Genomic DNA, 22,187 nt, shown 5'->3' with positions numbered 1-22,187 from the left:
AGCCCCTGTAATAGGGTTAGAGGCAGAGAATCCCAGTGGAGAGAAGGGAACCGGCCAGGCAGAGACAGCAAGGGCGGTTCGTTGCTCCAGAGCCTTTCCGTTCACCTTCACACTCCTGGGCCAGACTACACTCAATCATATGACCCACTGAAGAGATGAGTCTTCAGTAAAGACCGAGTCTGCGTCTCTCACATGGGTAGGCAGACATTCCATAAAAATGGAGATCTATAGGAGAAAGCCCTGCCTCCAGCTGTTTGCTTAGAAATTCTAGGGACAATTAGGAAGCCTGCGTCTTGTGACCGTAGCGTACGTGTAGGTATGTACGGCAGGACCAAATCGGAAAGATAGGTAGGAGCAAGCCCATGTAATGCTTTGTAGGTTAGCAGTAAAACCTTGAAATCACAGGAAGCCAGTGTAGGGAGGCTAGCACTGGAGTAATATGATCAAATCTTTTGGTTCTTGTCAAGATTCTAGCAGCCGTATTTAGCACTAACTGAAGTTTATTTAGTGCTTTATCCGGGTAGCCGGAAAGTAGAGCATTGCAGTAGTCTAACCTAGAAGTAACAAAAGCATGGATTAATTTTTCTGCATCATGTTTGGACAGAAAGTTTCTGATTTTTGCAATGTTACGTAGATGGAAAAAAGCTGTCCTTGAAACAGTCTTGATATGTTCGTCAAAAGTGAGATCAGGGTCCAGAGTAACGCCGAGGTCCTTCACAGTTTTATTTGAGACGACTTTACAACTATCAAGATTAATTGTCAGATTCAACAGAAGATCTCTTTGTTTCTTGGGACCTAGAACAAGCATCTCTGTTTTGTCCGAGTTTAAAAGTAGAACGTTTTCAGCCATCCACTTCCTTTTGTCTGAAACACAGGCTTCTAGTGAGGGCAATTTTGGGGCTTCACCATGTTTCATTGAAATGTACAGCTGTGTGTCATCTGCATAGCAGTGAAAGTTAACATTATGTTTTCGAATGACATCACCAAGAGGTAAAATATATCGTGAAAACAATAGTGGTCCTAAAACGGAACCTTGAGGAACACCGAAATGTACAGTTGATTTGTCAGAGGACAAACCATTCACTGTCACGCCCTGGCCTTAGTATTATTTGTTTTCTTTATTATTTTAGTTAGGTCAGGGTGTGACATGGGGAATGTTTGTGTTTTATCGGTTTTGGGTGGTTAGATGGTAAAGGGGGTGTTGGGTGTAGTGTATGGGTTTGTGTTGAGTGCATGTGTCTAGCTGTGTCTATGTTGGTGTAATTGTCTAGGAGAGTCTATGGTTGCCTGAATGGGTTCCCAATTAGAGACAGCTGATTTCTGTTGTCTCTGATTGGGAGCCATATTTAAGGTAACCATAGGCTTTCGTTTGATGTGGGTAATTGTCTATGTTATACGTTTGTAGCCTGTATGTGCACTACGTTCGTAGCTTCACGGTCGTTTGTTTGTTTTGTTAGTTTTGTAATAGTGTTTTGTTTTCGGTTCTCCTTCTTCATAATAAAAAGGAAGATGGCTTATTTTCCTAATGCTGCGTTTTGGTCCGTCAATCCTCCACACGATCGTGACATTCACTGAGATAAAATGATATCTTTCCGACAGATAAGATCTAAACCAGGCCAGAACTCTCTGTTATTATCTATGCATAGTCACTTTAATAACTACCTACATGTACATATTACCTCACTTACCTCGACACCGGGGCCCCCGCACACTGACTCTGTACCGGTACCCCTGTTTACAGCTCCACTATTGTTATTTACTGCTGCTCTTTAATTATTTGTTATTCTTATCTCTTACTTTTTTTTTTAAAGGTATTTTCTTAAAACTGCATTGTTGGTTAAGGGCTTGTATGTAAGCATTCACTGTAAGGTCTACCAGTTGTATTCGGTGCATGTGATTTAGTGACGTCTCAAGCACTGAGATGCATTGCCTTAGACCGCTGCGCCACTTGTGAGCCCCAATGGGGTATTGTGTGTAGATTGATGAGGAAAAACATGTATTAATCCATTTTAGAATAAGGCTGTAACATAACAAAATGTGGAAAAAGTCAAGGGGTCTGAATACTTTACTCAAAGCCAGTGGCATGTTTTGGCGCACACATTTCTCTGTTGTTGTTTTGGTCTTGTTGACCTTTATCATGCCATGACAGCAGAACACTGTTAGATTGGCCAAGCTACAGTATCTAAAGGCTCTGCCTTCAGCACCTGATCATACATATTCATTATTTACTGAGACACACCAGCCCTGAAACATCCTATGGAAAGGTATGCATCCTGAATACTGAGACAGAACAATCTGCACTGTTGTCACGTCCATAGAAATAGACTCTATTGATTATTATAAACTGGGTGGTTCGAGCCCGGGATGCTGATTGGCTGACAGCCGTTGTATATCAGACCATATACCAGGGGTATGACAAAACATTTATTTTTTACTGCTCTAATTACGCTGGTAACCAGTTTATAATAGCATTAAGGCACCACGGGGGTTTGTGGTATATGGCCAATATACCACGGTTAAGGTCTGTATCCAGGCACTCCATGTTGCATCATGCTTAAGAACAGCCCTTAGCCGTGGTATATTGGCCACATATAGTTGAAGTCGGATGTTTACACACACTTACTTTACCACACCTCTGGCCTTATTGCTTAAATCTAGATTCCATCTCTATGGTGACATCACATATTACACTAGTTCATATACCGGTCTATGTTTTTTACATCTTTATTTAGACGACATGTTATTCCTTATGAGAGGAACTGGTCAATCGCTCGCAATTCACATGGCAATAATTCTTGACATTCTTCTTCAAAAATAGAAAGAGATCCTTTTATTTTAATTCAAGGTGTTTTAAGTCACTGATTGAAAATGTAATTGACCTTGTCTGGTAGTCACACGCCACTGGTGTAGTTACAGTAGGTGGTGATATCCACTGGTAGTCACGTATCAGATGAAAGGGGTTCTCCAGTAGCCCGGTATTTCACACCGCCGGTCACGAGACGAGACGGGATTCCATCATAGTGTCAAACAACACTGAGGGAACCACCTCCATGTTTGGCCAACTAGCACTGAGCAGTACCTCCTCAACACTGAGGGAACCACCTCCATGTTTGGCCAACTAGCACTGAGCAGTACCTCCTCAACACTGAGGGAATCACCTCCATGTTTGGCCAACTAGCACTGAGCAGTACCTCCTCAACACTGAGGGAATCACCTCCATGTTTGGCCAACTAGCACTGAGCAGTACCTCCTCAACACTGAGGGAACCACCTCCATGTTTGGCCAACTAGCACTGAGCAGTACCTCTTCAACACTGAGGGAACCACCTCCATGTTTGGCCAACTAGCACTGAGCAGTACCTCTTCAACACTGAGGGAATCACCTCCATGTTTGGCCAACTAGCACTGAGCAGTACCTCCTCAACACTGAGAGAATCACCTCCATGTTTGGCCAACTAGCACTGAGCAGTACCTCCTCAACACTGAGGGAATCACCTCCATGTTTGGCCAACTAGCACTGAGCAGTACCTCTTCAACACTGAGGGAATCACCTCCATGTTTGGCCAACTAGCACTGAGCAGTACCTCCTCAACACTGAGAGAATCACCTCCATGTTTGGCCAACTAGCACTGAGCAGTACCTCCTCAACACTGAGGGAATCACCTCCATGTTTGGCCAACTAGCACTGAGCAGTACCTCCTCAACACTGAGGGAATCACCTCCATGTTTGGCCAACTAGCACTGAGCAGTACCTCCTCAACACTGAGGGAACCACCTCCATGTTTGGCCAACTAGCACTGAGCAGTACCTCTTCAACACTGAGGGAACCACCTCCATGTTTGGCCAACTAGCACTGAGCAGTACCTCTTCAACACTGAGGGAATCACCTCCATGTTTGGCCAACTAGCACTGAGCAGTACCTCCTCAACACTGAGAGAATCACCTCCATGTTTGGCCAACTAGCACTGAGCAGTACCTCCTCAACACTGAGGGAATCACCTCCATGTTTGGCCAACTAGCACTGAGCAGTACCTCTTCAACACTGAGGGAATCACCTCCATGTTTGGCCAACTAGCACTGAGCAGTACCTCCTCAACACTGAGAGAATCACCTCCATGTTTGGCCAACTAGCACTGAGCAGTACCTCCTCAACACTGAGGGAATCACCTCCATGTTTGGCCAACTAGCACTGAGCAGTACCTCCTCAACACTGAGGGAATCACCTCCATGTTTGGCCAACTAGCACTGAGCAGTACCTCCTCAACACTGGCAAACCTTTCCCCTAGTGCATGCATTCACACACACACAAAATCATCCTACCGCTGGTGCACCTTCCACCGTCCACTCTACATTCCCATAACCACATAAGACAGGGGCTCATCTTTTCCATCTCTCACACACACACACACACACACACACACACACACACACACACACACACACACACACACACACACACACACACACACACACACACACACACACACACACACACACACACACACACACACACACACACACACACACACACACACACACACAGGTAGAGGCAATGTGACAGGTCCATCTGTAATGCTGTAGTTTGGTTCCTTGGTTTGTCCTGTTAGGATGTGCAGGAGATCAGGAGATTCACACACAGACGCTCCCAGCTGGAGGAAAGTCTATTACACAGGGTCCGTAAAGACTGGATGAACACGCAACACACACACACACACACACGCTTGGATACCCCTGTGTGCCTATGCCCTTTGCGCACCACCCACACACACACCCCTGCTGTGCTCACTCTACTTGCATGTCCTGGATGCCAAAAACTTGCACTTGTTGCCATGGCAGCAGTGTGTGTGTGTGTGTGTGTGTGTGTGTGTGTGTGTGTGTGTGTGTGTGTGTGTGTGTGTGTGTGTGTGTGTGTGTGTGTGTGTGTGTGTGTGTGTGTGTGTGTGTGTGTGTAAAGGTCAGGGGTTGCGGTGGGTGCCAGAGACGGGACGGGAGCAATGTCCTTGACGACTTCAATCGTCGTGACAACCCCCAGGAATGAGCTGTCATGTGACACCCCTTCCTCCGCTCCTGTTCCTGTCATTGAAAACACACACACACACACACACGCACGCACGCACGCACGCACGCACGCACGCACGCACGCACGCACGCACACACACACACACACACACACACACACACACACACACACACACACACACACACACACACACACACACACAGCGTCAGCAGGAAGAACCCTTTGGAAACAATGTGTGGTATGTGTTGTGGAGCATTGGGACCTGAGGAGGGGGGCCTAGATGAGTCCTTACCCACCCTACGGAGCACCAAACCAGGGCATAAAGAGAGACCACAGAGCCTTAAGGGCAGGTGAACGGATGGATCGACAGCCCATACATCCATCAAATTGAGCTGTCAGAATTAGAAAGCAGTAAAGCAGTATGGTTAAATCAGAGGGCTGACTGTAGCAGTGCCGTCCCTCCAGGTCGTCACTGTACCAAAATGCCTTTCTTTGGTAGTCCTTTTTGTGTTTCAATGGAAGGTGGTCCTGTGTGGGCCATTGGTAGAGCCCTGGCACTTGAAACACCAAGGATTGTGGGTTCGATTCCCGGGGCTCACCCACACTTAAAATGTATGCATGAATGAGTGTAAGTCACTTTGGATAAAAGTGTCTGCTAACTGGGAAAAACAGTGTATTGGGAAAGTATTCTGTTACAGCCTTATTCTGAAATGAATTTAATAAACCATTTTCCTCATCAACCTACAGACAATACCCCATAATGACAAAGTGAAAACAAGTTTGTAGAAATGTTTGCTAATTAGTAAAACAGAAATACGTTATTTAAATATTCAAACCCTTTGCTATGAGACTGGAAATTGAGCTCAGGTGCATCCTGTTTCCATTGATCATCCTTGAGATATTTGTACAACTTGATTGGAGTTCACCTGTGGTAAATGTAATTGATTGGAGACAGGATTGTGTCGAGGCACAGATCTGGGGAAGGGTACAGCATTGAAGGTCCGCAAGAACACAATGATGGCCTCCATCATTCTTAAATGGAAGCAGTTTGGAACCACCAGACACTTCCTAGAGCTGGCCACCCGGCCAAACTGAGCAATCAGGGGAGAAGGGCCTTGGTCACGGAGTTATCCAAGAACCCGATGGTCACTTTGACATAGCTCCAGAGTTCATCTGTGGAGATTGGAGAACCTTCCAGAAGGACGGACAACCATTTCTGCAGTAGTCCACCACTCCACCAATCAGTCCTTTATGGTAGAGTGGCTAGACAGAAGCCAGTCCTCAGTAAATCCTCAGGCACGTGAAAGCCCACCCAAGTTTTGCCAAAAGGCACCTAAAGGACTCTCAGACCATGAGAAACAAGATTCTCTGGTCTGATGAAACCAAGATTTAACTTTTTGGCCTGAATGCCAAGCGTCATGTCTGGAGGAAACCTGGCACCATCGCTACGTGACAGCATCATGCTGTGGGCATGTTTTTCAGCAGCAGGGACTGGGAGACTAGTCAGGATCGAGGGAAAGATGATGAACGAAGCAAAGTACAGAGAGATCCTTGATGAAAACCTGCTCCAGAGCGCTCAGAATGGGGCGAAGGTTCACCTTCCAACAGGACAACGACCCTAAGCTCACAGCCAAGACAAGGCAGGAGTGTCTTTGGGACAAGTCTCAATGTCCTTGAGTGGCCCAGCCGAAGCCCGGACTTGAACCCGATCGAACATCTCTGGAGAGACCTGAAAATAGCTGTGCAGCGACGCTCCCCATCCAACCTGACAGAGCTTGAGAGGATCTGTCGAGAAGAATGGGAGAAACTCCCCAAATACAGGTGTACCAAGCTTGTTATCAAACCCAAGAAGACTCAATGCTGTAATCGCTGCCAAAGGTGCTTCAACAAAGTACTGAGTAAAGAATCTGAATACTTATGTAAATTTGATATTTAAAAATATATATTTTATACATTTGCAAAAATGTCTAAAAAACAGTTTTTTCTTTGTCATTGTGGGGTATTGTGTGTAGATTGACGAGGGGGGGGGGGGGGATCATCAATTTTAGATTAAGGCTGTAACGTAAGAAAAAGTGGGAAAAGTCAAGGGGTCTGAATACTGTATGAATGCACTGTATAGGTCAGTCATATCAAACTGACTGCAGCAAGACACTCACTCAGACTGTCTCTTTTAAATGTGCCATTTAGCTGACGCTCTTATCCAAAGCGTCTTAGTTATGCGTGCATACATTTTACATACGGGTGCTTCCTATAAATGAACCCACTATCCTGACGTTGCAATCACCATGCTCTACCAACTGAGCTACAAGACCGAAGCCTCATATGTACTTCACACTGGACTCTATAGAGACATCATTCAGACTTTACAAAATGATATCAATCAATCCATTTTATAAAGCCCTTTCTACATCAGCAGTTGTCACAAAGTGCTTTACAGAAACCCAGCCTAAAACCCAGCCTAAAACCCAGCCTAAAACCCAGAGAGCAAGCGATGTCGAGGAAGAGGCACAGTGGCACACACACACACACACACACACACACACACACACACACACACACACACACACACACACACACACACACACACACACACACACACACACACACTATCTAATGTCACTGGTTAGGGCCGCTGATCATCACTGGGACATGTTATATAACTAGAATGACATGGTTCATTTAGCTTTCTTACACTGGAGTGCTCCACACACACACACACACACACACACACACACACACACACGCACACACACACACACACACTCACACACACACACACACACACACACACACACACACAGAGATAGACACACACACACACACACACACACACACACACACACACACACACACACACACACACACACACACACACACACACACACACACACACACACACACACACACACACACACAGAGACAGACTTTTCCTCGCTCTATCTCTCTGACTTTCCTCTCACCCTTTCTCATTTCTCTCTGCCAACCTAGTACATCCCCCTTCATTTCTCTCTGCCTACCTAGTACATCCCCCTTCATTTCTCTCTGCCTACCTAGTACATCCCCCTTCATTTCTCTCTGCCTACCTGTACATCCCCCTTCATTTCTCTCTGCCTACCTAGTACATCCCCCTTCATCTGTCACTCAAACGACAAGCTATCCCATTGTCAAACATTATAATAATCATGACCCGTCCCATCATCAAACATTATAATAATCATGACCCGTCCCATTGTCAAACATTATAATAATCATGACCCGTCCCATCGTCAAACATTATAATAATCATGACTCGTCCCATTGTCAAACATTATAATAATCATGACCCGTCCCATCGTCAAACATTATAATAATCATGACCCGTCCCATCATCAAACATTATAATAATCATGACCCGTCCCATCCCATCCTCAAACATTATAATAATCATGACCCGTCCCATCCTCAAACATTATAATAATCATGACCCGTCCCATCATCAAACATTATAATAATCATGACCCGTCCCATCATCAAACATTATAATAATCATGACCCGTCCCATCGTCAAACATTATAATAATCATGACCCGTCCCATCATCAAACATTATAATAATCATGACCCGTCCCATCATCAAACATTATAATAATCATGACCCGTCCCATCATCAAACATTATAATAATCATGACCCGTCCCATCATCAAACATTATAATAATCATGACCCGTCCCATCATCAAACATTATAATAATTATGACCCGTCCCATTGTCAAACATTATAATAATCATGACCCGTCCCATTGTCAAACATTATAATAATTATGACCCGTCCCATTGTCAAACATTATAATAATCATGACCCGTCCCATTGTCAAACATTATAATAATCATGACCCGTCCCATTGTCAAACATTATAATAATTATGACCCGTCCCATTGTCAAACATTATAATAATCATGACCCGTCCCATTGTCAAACATTATAATAATCATGACCCGTCCCATTGTCAAACATTATAATAATTATGACCCGTCCCATTGTCAAACATTATAATAATTATGACCCGTCCCATCGTCAAACATTATAATAATCATGACCCGTCCCATCCTCTTGCTTCCACTCTAATGGCTCCATCCTCTGTATAAGGGTTGGGGTCAATTCTATAAAAATTTCTGTAAAGTCAGAAAGTACACTGAAATAACAATTCTCTTCAATGCTTTTCAGTTAGCAAAATGTGTAATTGGATTTTGTTGAACTTTCTGAATTGACTGAAATTGAAATGGGATCAACCCCAACACTGCTTGTATACAGCTCTTATATTATATTAGATTATATTAGATTAGATTATATTAGAGAAGGCGTCCATGAAGTTCACCACCACAGCACAGATTGAGTTATAGAGGGCCCCCGTCCACCACAGGTTGAGTTATAGAGGGCCCCGTCCACCACAGGTTGAGTTATAGAGGGCCTGGTCCACCACAGGTTGAGTTATAGAGGGCCTGGTCCACCACAGGTTGAGTTATAGAGGGCCCCCGTCCACCACAGGTTGAGTTATAGAGGGCCCCGTCCACCACAGGTTGAGTTATAGAGGGCCCCGTCCACCACAGGTTGAGTTATAGAGGGCCTCGTCCACCACAGGTTGAGTTATAGAGGGCCCCCGTCCATCACAGGTTGAGTTATAGAGGGCCTGGTCCACCACAGGTTGAGTTATAGAGGGCCCCCGTCCACCACAGGTTGAGTTATAGAGGGCCCCCGTCCACCACAGGTTGAGTTATAGAGGGCCCCGGTCCACCACAGGTTGAGTTATAGAGGGCCTGGTCCACCACAGGTTGAGTTATAGAGGGCCCCCGTCCACCGCAGGTTGAGTTATAGAGGGCCCCGTCCACCACAGGTTGAGTTATAGAGGGCCTGGTCCACCACAGGTTGAGTTATAGAGGGACCCCGTCCACCACAGGTTGAGTTATAGAGGGCCCCGTCCACCACAGGTTGAGTTATAGAGGGCCTGGTCCACCACAGGTTGAGTTATAGAGGGCCCCGTCCACCACAGGTTGAGTTATAGAGGGCCCCCGTCCATCACAGGTTGAGTTATTGAGGGCCCCGTCCACCACAGGTTGAGTTATAGAGGGCCCCGTCCACCACAGGTTGAGTTATAGAGGGCCTGGTCCACCACAGGTTGAGTTATAGAGGGCCTGGTCCACCACAGGTTGAGTTATAGAGGGCCTGGTCCACCACAGGTTGAGTTATAGAGGGCATGGTCCACCACAGGTTGAGTTATAGAGGGCCTGGTCAAGTAATCAACCAATTCCACAACAACTACCTAATACACACAACTCTAACGGTGTGAATGAGAATATGTACATATACAGTGGAAATCGGAAGTTTACACACACTTAGGTTGGAGTCATTAAAACTCGTTTTTCAACCACTCAACAAATTTCTTGTTAACAAACTATAGTTTTGGCAAGTCGGTTAGCACATCTACTTTGTGCATGACACAAGTCATTTTTCCAACAATTGTTTACAGACCGATTATTTCACTGTATCACAATTCCAGTGGGTCAGAAGTTTACATACACTAAGTTGACTGTGCCTTTAAACAGCTTTGAAAATGCCAGAAAATTATGTCATGGCTTTATAAGCTTCTGATAGGTTAATTGACATAATTTGAGTAAATTGGAGGTGGATGTGGATGTATTTGAAGGCCTACCTTTAAACTCAGTGCCTCTTTGCTTGACATCATGGGAAAATCTAAAGAAATCAGCCAAGACCTCAGAATTTCTTTTGTAGACCTCCACAAGTCTGGTTCATCCTTGGGAGCAATTTCCAAACGCCTGAAGGTACCACGTTCATCTGTACAAACAATAGTATGCAAGTATAAACACCATGGGACCAAACAGCCGTCATACAGCTCAGGAAGGAGATGCATTCTGTCTCCTAGAGATGAACGAACTTTGGTGCGAAAAGTGAAAATCAATCCCAGAACAACAGCAAAGGACCTTGTGAAGATGCTGGAGGAAACAGGTACAAAAGTATCTATATCCACAGTAAAACAAGTCCTATATCGACATAACCTGAAAGGCCGCTCAGCAAGGCAGAAGCCACTGCTCCAAAATCGCCATAAAAAAAGCCAGACTACGGTTTGCAACTGCACATGGGGACTAATATCGTACTTTTTGGAGAAATGTCCTCTGGTCTGATGAAATAACAATAGAACTGTTTGGCCATAATGACCATCGGTATGTTTGGAGGAAAAAGGGGGAGCATTGCAAGCCGAAGAACACCATCCCAACTGTGAAGCACGGGAGTGGCAGCATCATGTTGTGGGGCTGCTTTGCTGCAGGAGGGACTGGAGCACTTCACAAAATAGATGGCATCATGAGGGAGGAAAATTATGTGCATATTTTGAAGCAACATCTCAACACATCAGTCAGGAAGTTAAAGCTTGGTCGCAAATGGGCCAAAATTCACCTAACGTATTGTGGGAAGCTTGTGGAAGGCTACCCGAAACATTTGACCCAAGTTAAAACTTCTTAGGGATAAAATCCCGTTAACGGGATCGATTTGACAACAGCCAGTGAAATTGCAGGGCGCCAAATTCAAACAACAGAAATCTCATAATTATAGAGACATACAAGTATTATTCACCATTTTAAAGATTAACTTCTTGTTAATCAAACCACGGTGTCCGATTTCAAAAAGGTTCCACAGCGAAAGCATACCATGCGATTATGTTAGGTCAGTGCCTAGTCACAAAATAACATACAGCCATTTTCCAGCCAAAGAGAGGAGTCACAAAAATCAGAAATAGAGATAATAACATAAGAGAGATAATAATTAACCTTTGATGATCTTCATCAGATGGCACTCATAGGACTTCATGTTACACAATACATGTATGTTTTGTTTGATAAAGTTCATATTTATATCTAAAAATCTCAGTTTACATTGGCGTGTTATGTTCAGTAATGTTTTGCCTCCAAAACATCAGGTGAATTTGCAGAGAGCCACATCCATTTACAGTGTTAAAGATACAAGTGTTAAACATAGGATTAAAGATAAACTTCTCCTTAATGGAACCGCTGTGTCAGATTTCAAAAAAGCTTTACGGCGGAAGCACACCATGCGATAATCTGAGAACAGCGCTCAGCCACAAAAACAAGCTATTGAGATACACGCCAGGTTGTGGAATCAACAAAAGTCAGAATTAGCGTTATAAATATTCACTTAGCTTTGATGATCTTCATCGGAATGCACTCCCAGGAATCCCAGTTCCACAATAAATGTTTGTTTTGTTCGATAAAGTACATCTTTATGTCCAAATACCTCCTTTTTGTTCGCGCGTTTAGTTCACTAATCAAAATGCACAAAGCGCGGGCACTAAGTCCAGACGAAATGTCAAAAAAGTTCCATTAAAGTTTGTAGAAACATGTCAAACAATGTTTATAATCAATCTTTAGGATGTTTTTATCATAAATCTTCAATAATATTCTAACCGGACAATTCCGTTGTCATTAGAAAGGAAAGGGAACGGAGCTCGCGTTCACGGTCACGTGCGACAAACAACTCATGGCTTTCAGCTGAGTCACTTACTCTGAGTGGTCTTATTCTCTCCCCTTTCACATTAGAAACCTGAAACAACTTTCTAAAGATTGTTGACATCTAATAAAAGTATTAGGAAGTGCAATCTGACCCCATTTACACTGGATATTGGATAGGCGATCACTTGAAAAACTACAAACCTCAGATTTCCCACTTCCTGGTTGGATTTTTCTCAGGTTTTCGCCTGCCATATGAGTTCTGTTATACTCACAGACATCATTCAAACAGTTTTAGAACCTTCAGAGTGTTTTCTATCCAGAACAATAATATGCATATCCTAGCTTCTGGGCCTGAGTAGCAGGCAGTTTACTCTGTGCACGCTTTTCATCCGTGAAACAATTTTAAGGCAATGCTACCAAATACTAATTGAGTGTATGTAAACTTCTGTCCCACTGGGAATGTGATGAAAGAAATAAAACCTGAAATAAATAATTCTCTCTTACTATTATTCTGACATTTCACATTATTTAAATAAAGTGGTGATCCTAACTGACCTAAGACAGGGAATTTTTACTAGGATTACATGTCAGGAATTGTGAAAAACCGAGTTTAAATGTATTTGGCTAAGATGTAAGTAAACTTCCGACTTCAACTGTAAGTATATGGATGAGTGATGGCCGAGCGGCATAGGCAAGGTGCAATAGATGGAATAAAATACAGTATATACATATGATATGAGTATTGTATGATATGTAAACATTATCAAAGGGGCATTATTAGTGAGCAGCCTCTTTGTGTTAGTCAGCAGCCTCTCTGTGCTAGTGATGGCTGTTTAACAGTCTGATGGCCTTGAGATAGAAGATCAGCAATTTAAACATACACACTCTCTTTTACACCCCTCGGTATATAACGAGCGTCAGTTATAGGTTTAAACGAGCGTCAGTCATAGGTTTCCTCTGTTACACACACACACACACACACACACACACACACACACACACACACACACACACACACACACACACACACACACACACACACACACACACACACACACACACACACACACACATACACACACACACACACACACATACACACAGAGCACAGTCAGTCAGTCAGAGGAGAGAAGCTGTAGCTGTACAGACTACAGAGCCAGCAAAGCAGCAGACCAGCCAACCCCCTGGTGTTCACTAATCACTGCTGGTAGACTTTGTTCAGTTCACTGCAGTCAGCCTAGTCTTCCATTCCCCTTCCTCTTTACCCTCTGTTTACCTATCTGTTTACCTCTCTCTTTACCCTCTGTTTACTCTCTGTTTACCTCTCTGTTTACCCTCTGTTTACCTTCTGTTTACTCTCTGTTTACCTCTCTGTTTACTCTCTGTTTACCTCTCTGTTTACCCTCTGTTTACTCTCTCTTTACCCTCTGTTTACCCTCTGTTTACTCTCTGTTTACCTATCTGTTTACCTCTCTCTTTACCCTCTGTTTACTCTCTGTTTACCTCTCTATTTACCTCTCTGTTTACCCTCTGTTTACTCTCTGTTTACCTTCTGTTTAACTCTCTGTTTACCTCTCTCTTTACCCTCTGTTTAACTCTCTCTTTACCCTCTGTTTACTCTCTGTTTACCTCTCTTTTTACCCTCTGTTTACTCTCTGTTTACCTTCTGTTTAACTCTCTGTTTACCCTCTGGTTACCTCTCTATTTACCTCTCTGTTTCCCTCTCTGTTTACCCTCTGGTTACCGCTCTATTTACCTCTCTGTTTACCCTCTGGTTACCTCTCTATTTACCTCTCTGTTTACCTCTCTGTTTACCTCTCTATTTACCTCTCTGTTTATCTCTCTGTTTACCTCTCTGTTTACCTCTCTATTTACCTCGCTGTTTACCTCTCTATTTACCTCGCTGTTTACCTCTCTGTTTACATCTCTGTTTACCCTCTGGTTACCTCTCTGTTTACCTCTCTGTTTACCTCTCTGTTTACCTATCTATTTACCTCTCTGTTTACCTCTCTGTTTACCTCTCTATTTACCTCGCTGTTTACCTCTCTGTTTACCCTCTGGTTACCTCTCTGTTTACCTCTCTGTTTACCTTCTGTTTACCTATCTATTTACCTCTCTGTTTACCTCTCTGTTTACCCTCTGGTTACCTCTCTGTTTACCTCTCTGTTTACCTCTCTGTTTACCTTCTGGTTACCTCTCTGTTTACCTATCTATTTACCTCTCTGTTTACCCTTTGGTTACCTCTGTTAACTCTCTGTTTAACTCTCTGTTTACCTCTCTGTTTTTCTCTGTTTACCTCTCTGTTTACCTCTGTTTACCTCTCTGTTTACCTATCTATTTACCTCTCTGTTTACCCTTTGGTTACCTCTGTTAACTCTCTGTTTACCTCTCTGTTTACCTCTGTTTACCTCTATGTTAACCTCTCTGTTTACCTCTGTTTACCTCTCTGTTTACCTCGCTGTTTCCCTCTGTTAACCTCTCTGTTTACCTCTCTGTTTACCTCTGTTTATCTCTCTGTTAACCTCTCTGTTAACCTCTCTGTTTACCTCTGTTTACCTCTCTGTTTACCTCGCTGTTTCCCTCTGTTTTACCTCTGTTTACCTCTGTTTACCTATCTGTTTACCTCTGTTTACCTCTCTGTTTACCTCTCTGTTTTACCTCTGTTTACCTCTGCTTACCTCTCTGTTTACCTCTCTGTTTACCTCTCTATTTACCTCTCTGTTTACCTCTCTGTTTACCTCTCTGTTTACCTCACTGTTTACCTCTGTTAACCTCGCTGTTTCCCTCTGTTTTACCTCTGTTTACCTCTGTTTACCTCTCTATTTACCTCTCTGTTTACCTCTGTTTACCTCTCTGTTTACCTCTGTTTACCTCTCTGTTTACCTCTCTGTTTACCTCTCTGTTTACCTCTGTTTACCTCGCTGTTTACCTCTCTGTTTACCTCTGTTTACCTCTCTGTTTACCTCTCTGTTTACCTCTCTGTTTACCTCTCTGTTTACCTCTCTGTTTACCTCTGTTAACCTCTGTTAGGCCTAGCTTATTTGATAAACAGGGCCTCGTTCCCAGAGCTTTCATACCGTTCAGATCATCGCTAGTCTTCTTACAATGTATGTTTAGTAGCCAAGGTGTTTCATTGGAATCATCCACAGATCTCCACTTATCATAGAATAAAAATGTTCAGGCCATCTGTCTTACTGTGACGGACGATAACCTCAGAACGAAGTTGACTACAAAGTCAAGTATTTGCAAGAGAATGATGCGTTAAATGAGAACCGAGATGACTGCATTAAAAGATGCATAGGCTATATGGACCCATATACACTTTTACAATCATATTGAAATCAATTTCATGTTCAATCAGTTGAGTTATATTTTGCGACTAGGCTACTGTCTGTAATTTGTTGCCTCAATGTGGTTCATGATGGTTCATGATCCTATCCGTGTTGACACGTTGTCTAACGACACACTACAAACTTTCTCTCTACCTGCTTGTTGGGGAATAAGTGGTCTGGTAAGTAATGATACATCTAGTATGATCATCATAATACTTCAAAAGAAACTTCCCTTTATCTACTTCCCCAGTCAGATGAACTCGCACCTTCCTACTGAACAAAAGTACCTTCCTACTGAACAAAAGTACCTTCCTACTGAACAAAAGTACCTTCCTACTGAACAAAAGTACCTTCATACTGAACAAAAGTACCTTCATACTGAACACAGAGACATTAAAATGGTATCCACAAGTTCATCTCTGGGGAGGCAGATAAAAGGCCTCATTGCCAAAGTCCAGAAGTACCCCTTTAAGTGACATCACAGCTGGGCAACGAGGCCTAGATGCTTAGATGATCCGTCACGGGGAGGCCTCCCCTGCCTGTAATGAAGCCATCCATCATGCTGCATCAGTGTGTGTGTGTGTGTGTGTGTGTGTGTGTGTGTGTGTGTGTGTGTGTGTGTGTGTGTGTGTGTGTGTGTGTGTGTGTGTGTGTGTGTGTCTAATCAACCTATGGTGATGTCATTTATAAATATTTCCCTCTCGTCTTCAGGCCACCGCGACTGCCACCGCGACTGTGTGGTTTATGACTGCTCATGTTACCATGGCGTTGCATTGAGTAGGCTTTACTGATCAGGAAATTGACGATTCTCTCCTCTCCTCTCCTCTCCTCTCCTCTCCTCTCCTAGGTTGTGGTAATAGCTCTATGAGCAGTGACATGTACGATGCTGGCTACCACTCCATCACCAACATAGACTACTCCTCTGTGTGCATCGACACCATGAGTGCCAGGCATGATGCCACATGCCCGGGCATGACCTGGCACCAGATGGACGCGCGCCAGCTCTCCTTCACGGACGCCTCATACGACGTGGTCCTGGAGAAGGGCACCCTGGACGCCATGCTGGTGGAAGAGAAGGACCCCTGGAAGGTGTCCTCGGAGACTGCCTGTCTCATTGACCAGGTACTCAGGGAGGTAAGAAGAACTATACACGTGCACGTGCACATGCACACACAGACACACAGTTTGTTTTTAGCAGAGACCTGAATTATTGGCCTGTCTGTTCAGACAGCAGGCGAATTAAAGGAGGATGAAATGAAGGACTGGTGGACAGATGGGAAGATGGTCTCCTCTGTTAGAAAAACTTCATCTGAACTCAGTCAGTCACAGGGCCTGTTTCCAACTCCCTATGTTATAATGGTGCAGTCTATTCCTCTTTCACTCCCTCTCTCACCGCCCTCCCTAACTCCACTATTTCATTCCTCCTCTCTCTTCCACCCTCACCCCCTCTCTCACTCTCTCTCACCTCCTCGCTCACCTCCTCTCTCACTCTGTCTCTCACCTCCTCTCTCACCTCCTCTCATCTCCTCTCTCACCTCCTCTCACCTCTTCTCATCTCCTCTCTCACCTCCTCTCTCAGCTCCTCTCATCTCATCTCACCTCCTCTCACCTCTTCTCATCTCCTCTCTCACCTCCTCTCATCTCCTCTCTCACCTCTTCTCATCTCCTCTCTCACCTCCTCTCATCTCCTCTCTCACCTCCTCTCACCTCTTCTCATCTCCTCTCTCACCTCCTCTCTCAGCTCCTCTCATCTCATCTCACCTCCTCTCACCTCTTCTCATCTCCTCTCTCACCTCCTCTCATCTCCTCTCTCACCTCCTCTCATCTCCTCTCTCACCTCTTCTCATCTCCTCTCTCACCTCCTCTCTCAGCTCCTCTCATCTCCTCTCTCATCTCCTCTCTCACCTCTTCTCACCTCTTCTCATCTCCTCTCTCACCTCCTCTCTCACCTCCTCTCATCTCCTCTCTCACCTCCTCTCATCTCCTCTCTCACCTCCTCTCTCCTCTCTCACCTCCTCTCTCATCTCCTCTCTCACCTCCTCTATCACCTCCATTCTCAGCTCCACTCTCAGCTCCTCTCCTCTCTCACCTCCTCTCTCACCCCTCTCTTAACTCCTCTCTCACCTCCTCTCTCAGCTCCTCCCTCACCTCCTCTCTCACCTCCTCTCCTTCTCCACTTGTATTTATTGCCTCTCTCACCTCCCTATTCTACTCCTGCTACGTCCCACTGAGTTGTGTTAGTATTGTGTGTGTGTCTTCATGTGTCATTGGAGCAGGGTTAATGAAGGTGCAGTACACTTTCTCAGCTCCCCTCAACATTGTTCCTCCCGGTCTGTCTCTTCCTGTCTGTCTCTTCCTGTCTGTCTCTTCCTGTCTGTCTCTTCCTGTCTGTCTCTTCCTGTCTGTCTCCTCCTGTCTCCTCCTGTCTGTCTCTTCCTGTCTGTCTCCTCCTGTCTCCTCCTGTCTGTCTCTTCCTGTCTGTCTCTTCCTGTCTGTCTCTTCCTGTCTGTCTCCTCCTGTCTGTCTCCTCCTGTCTGTCTCCTCCTGTCTCCTCCTGTCTGTCTCTTCCTGTCTGTCTCCTCCTGCCTGTCTCCTCCTGTCTCCTCCTGTCTGTCTCTTCCTGTCTGTCTCCTCCTGTCTGTCTCTTCCTGTCTCTTCCTGTCTGTCTCTTCCTGTCGGTCTCCTCCTGTCTCCTCCTGTCTGTCTCCTCCTGTCTGTCTCCTCCTGTCTGTCTCTTCCTGTCTGTCTCTTCCTATCTGTCTCCTCCTGTCTGTCTCCTCCTGTCTGTCTCCTCCTGTCTCCTCCTGTCTGTCTCTTCATGTCTTTCTCCTCCTGTCTGTCTCTTCCTGTCTGTCTCTTCCTGTCTGTCTCCTCCTGTCTGTCTGCTCCTGTCTGTCTCTTCCTGTCTGTCTCCTCCTGTCTCCTCCTGTCTGTCTCCTCCTGTCTGTCTCTTCCTGTCTTTCTCCTCCTGTCTGTCTCCTCCTGTCTGTCTCTTCCTGTCTGTCTCTTCCTGTCTCCTCCTGTCTGTCTCTTCTTGTCTGTATCCTCCTGTCTCCTCCTGTCTGTCTCCTCCTGTCTGTCTCCTCCTGTCTCCTCCTGTCTGTCTCTTCCTGTCTGTCTCCTCCTGTCTCCTCCTGTCTGTCTCCCCCTGTCTGTCTCCCCCTGTCTGTCTCCTCCTGTCTGTCTCTTCCTGTCTGTCTCTTCCTGTTAGTTTTTTTCTCACCCCACTACATCTCCCATCCCTCTGCAGAAGCACAGCTGTCACGATTCAACCCAAATGTGTGTGTGTGTGTGTGTGTGCTTGTGAGAGCTTGGTAATGAGTGTGTATACTCGTGTTTGTGTGTGTGTGTGTGTGTGTGTGTGTGTGTGTGTGTGTGTGTGTGTGTGTGTGTGTGTGTGTGTGTGTGTGTGTGTGTGTGTGTGTGCGTGCGTGCGTGCGTGCGTGTTTTATTGTATATATACATGGTGGTGGGAGTGTGTTTGGGTGGCTGTATAGAATCTTCTTTGATCATAGTGGAACACAAACACCCCTCTCAAAAAGAGGAAGGGCGGGGGGGGAGGGTCTGCGAGAGAAAGGGAGGGAGTGAAAGATTTAGGGAGAGAGGTGGACATTGTCAAATAGGGGAGACAGGTACCAGAATTGGAAGAGTGAAACTATGTGACAGAGGAGGATGCAGACAGAGAGAACGAGAGAGAAAGAGAGAGAGAGCGAGTGGGAGACAGAAACCAAAACTGACAGAAAGCTAATGAGCAGTGTGCCAGTATGATAGGGAGGGGAGGAAGGTAGAAAGGGAGGGGAGGAAGGTAGAGAGGGGGGGAGGAAGGTAGAGAGGGGGGAGGAAGGTAGAGAGGTAGGGAGGAAGGTAGAGAGGGAGGGGAGGAAGGTAGAGAGGTAGGGAGGAAGGTAGAGAGGGAGGAGAGGAAGGTAGAGAGGGAGGGAGGAAGGTAGAGAGGGAGGAGAGGAAGGTAGAGAGGGAGGGAGGAAGGTAGAGAGGGGGGGAGGAAGGTAGAGAGGGAGGGGAGGAAGGTAGAGAGGGAGGGAGGAAGGTAGAGAGGGAGGGGAGGAAGGTAGAGAGGGAGGGGAGGAAGGTAGAGAGGGAGGGAGGAAGGTAGAGAGGGAGGGGAGGAAGGTAGAGAGGTAGGGAGGAAGGTAGAGAGGGGGGAGGAAGGTAGAGAGGGAGGGGAGGAAGGTAGAGAGGGAGGAGAGGAAGGTAGAGAGGGAGGGAGGAAGGTAGAGAGGGAGGGAGGAAGGTAGAGAGGGAGGGGAGGAAGGTAGAGAGGGAGGAGAGGAAGGTAGAGAGGGAGGGAGGAAGGTAGAGAGGGAGGGGAGGAAGGTAGAGAGGGAGGGGAGGAAGGTAGAGAGGGGGGAGGAAGGTAGAGAGGGAGGGGAGGAAGGTAGAGAGGTAGGGAGGAAGGTAGAGAGGGAGGGGAGGAAGGTAGAGAGGGAGGGGAGGAAGGTAGAGAGGGAGGAGAGGAAGGTAGAGAGGGAGGGAGGAAGGTAGAGAGGGAGGGAGGAAGGTAGAGAGGGAGGAGAGGAAGGTAGAGAGGGAGGGAGGAAGGTAGAGAGGGAGGAGAGGAAGGTAGAGAGGGAGGGAGGAAGGTAGAGAGGGAGGGGAGGAAGGTAGAGAGGGAGGGGAGGAAGGTAGAGAGGGAGGGGAGGAAGGTAGAGAGGGAGGAGAGGAAGGTAGAGAGGGAGGGGAGGAAGGTAGAGAGGGAGGGGAGGAAGGTAGAGAGGGAGGGGAGGAAGGTAGAGAGGGAGGGAGGAAGGTAGAGAGGTAGGGAGGAAGGTAGAGAGGGGGGAGGAAGGTGGAGAGGTAGGGAGGAAGGTAGAGAGGGAGGGGAGGAAGGTAGAGAGGGAGGGAGGAAGGTAGAGAGGGAGGGGAGGAAGGTAGAGAGGGAGGAGAGGAAGGTAGAGAGGGAGGGAGGAAGGTAGAGAGGGAGGGGAGGAAGGTAGAGAGGGAGGGGAGGAAGGTAGAGAGGGAGGGAGGAAGGTAGAGAGGTAGGGAGGAAGGTAGAGGGAGGAGGGGAGGGAGGGAGGAAGGTAGAGGGAGGGAGGAAGGTAGAGAGGTAGGGGGAGGAAGGTGGAGGAGGTAGGGGAGGAAGGTAGAGAGGGGGGGAGGAAGGTGAGAGAGGGAGGGAGGAAGGTAGAGAGGGAGGGGAGGAAGGTAGAGAGGTGAGGGGGGAGGAAGGTAGAGAGGGGGGGAGGAAGGTAGAGAGGTAGGGAGGAAGGTAGAGAGGGGGGAGGAAGGTGGAGAGGGAGGGAGGAAGGTAGAGAGGGAGGGGAGGAAGGTAGAGAGGGGGGGAGGAAGGTAGAGAGGGGGGAGGAAGGTAGAGAGGGAGGGAGGAAGGTAGAGGGGGGGGAGGAAGGTGGAGAGGTGGGGAGGAAGGTAGAGAGGGAGGGGAGGAAGGTAGAGAGGGAGGGAGGAAGGTAGAGAGGGAGGGGAGGAAGGTAGAGAGGGAGGGGAGGAAGGTGGAGAGGGATGGGAGGAAGGTGGAGAGGGAGGGGAGGAAGGTAGAGAGGGAGGGGAGGAAGGTAGAGAGGGAGGGAGGAAGGTAGAGAGGGAGGGGAGGAAGGTGGAGAGGGAGGGGGAGGAAGGTAGAGAGGGAGGGGAGGAAGGTAGAGAGGGAGGGGAGGAAGGTAGAGAGGGAGGGGAGGAAGGTAGAGAGGGAGGGGAGGAAGGTAGAGAGGGGGGAGGAAGGTAGAGAGGGGGAGGAAGGTAGAGAGGGAGGGGAGGAAGGTAGAGGAGGGAGGGAGGGGAAGGTAGAGAGGGAGGGAGGAGGGAAGGTAGAGGAGGGAGGGAGGAAGGTAGAGAGGTAGGGAGGAAGGTAGGAGAGGGAGGGGAGGAAGGTAGAGAGGGAGGGAGGAAGGTAGAGAGGGAGGGGAGGAGGTAGGAGAGGGAGGAGAGGTGAGGGAGGGGAGGAAGGATAGGAGGAGGGAGGGGAGAGGGGAGGGAGGAGGGAGGGTAGAGAGTGAGGGAGGGGAGGAAGGTAGAGAGTGAGGGAGGGGGAGGTAGAGAGGGGAGGGAGGAGGTAGAGGGAGGGGGAGGAAGGTAGAGAGTGGGAGGGGAGGAGGTAGAGAGGTGAGGGAGGGGGAGGAAGGTAGAGAGTGAGGGAGGGGAGAGGTAGGAGGGAGGGGGGGTAGGAGGGGGGAGGTGAGAGGGAGGGGTGAGGAGGTGAGGGGGGGAGGGAGGAGGTGAGGGGGGAGGGGGGGTAGGTGAGGGAGGGGAGGAAGGTAGAGAGTGAGGGAGGGGAGGAAGGTAGAGAGTGAGGGAAGGAGGGAGGAAGGTAGCGAACGAGGGAGGAAAGTAGTGAGGGAGG

At 46.9% G+C, this 22,187-nt stretch overlaps 1 protein-coding gene across 2 annotated transcripts in view; it reads left to right on the top strand.

The window, feature by feature from the left end:
* The window catches only part of ece2a (endothelin converting enzyme 2a), a 271,554-nt gene that overhangs the window by 87,239 nt on the left and 162,128 nt on the right, over positions 1–22,187 (top strand). For both annotated transcript variants that reach the window (XM_055910818.1, XM_055910817.1), the window contains exon 3: positions 16,716–17,002. In XM_055910818.1, coding sequence (XP_055766793.1) covers positions 16,716–17,002 — 287 coding nt within the window. The remainder of the gene's footprint in view (positions 1–16,715; positions 17,003–22,187) is intronic.

The sequence above is a fragment of the Salvelinus fontinalis genome, unplaced genomic scaffold, assembly GCF_029448725.1.
Source record: "Salvelinus fontinalis isolate EN_2023a unplaced genomic scaffold, ASM2944872v1 scaffold_0032, whole genome shotgun sequence".
Taxonomy (NCBI): Eukaryota; Metazoa; Chordata; class Actinopteri; order Salmoniformes; family Salmonidae; genus Salvelinus; species Salvelinus fontinalis.
The sequence above is the reverse complement of the archived record's forward strand: the minus strand, read 5'-3'. Positions and strand labels throughout refer to the sequence as shown.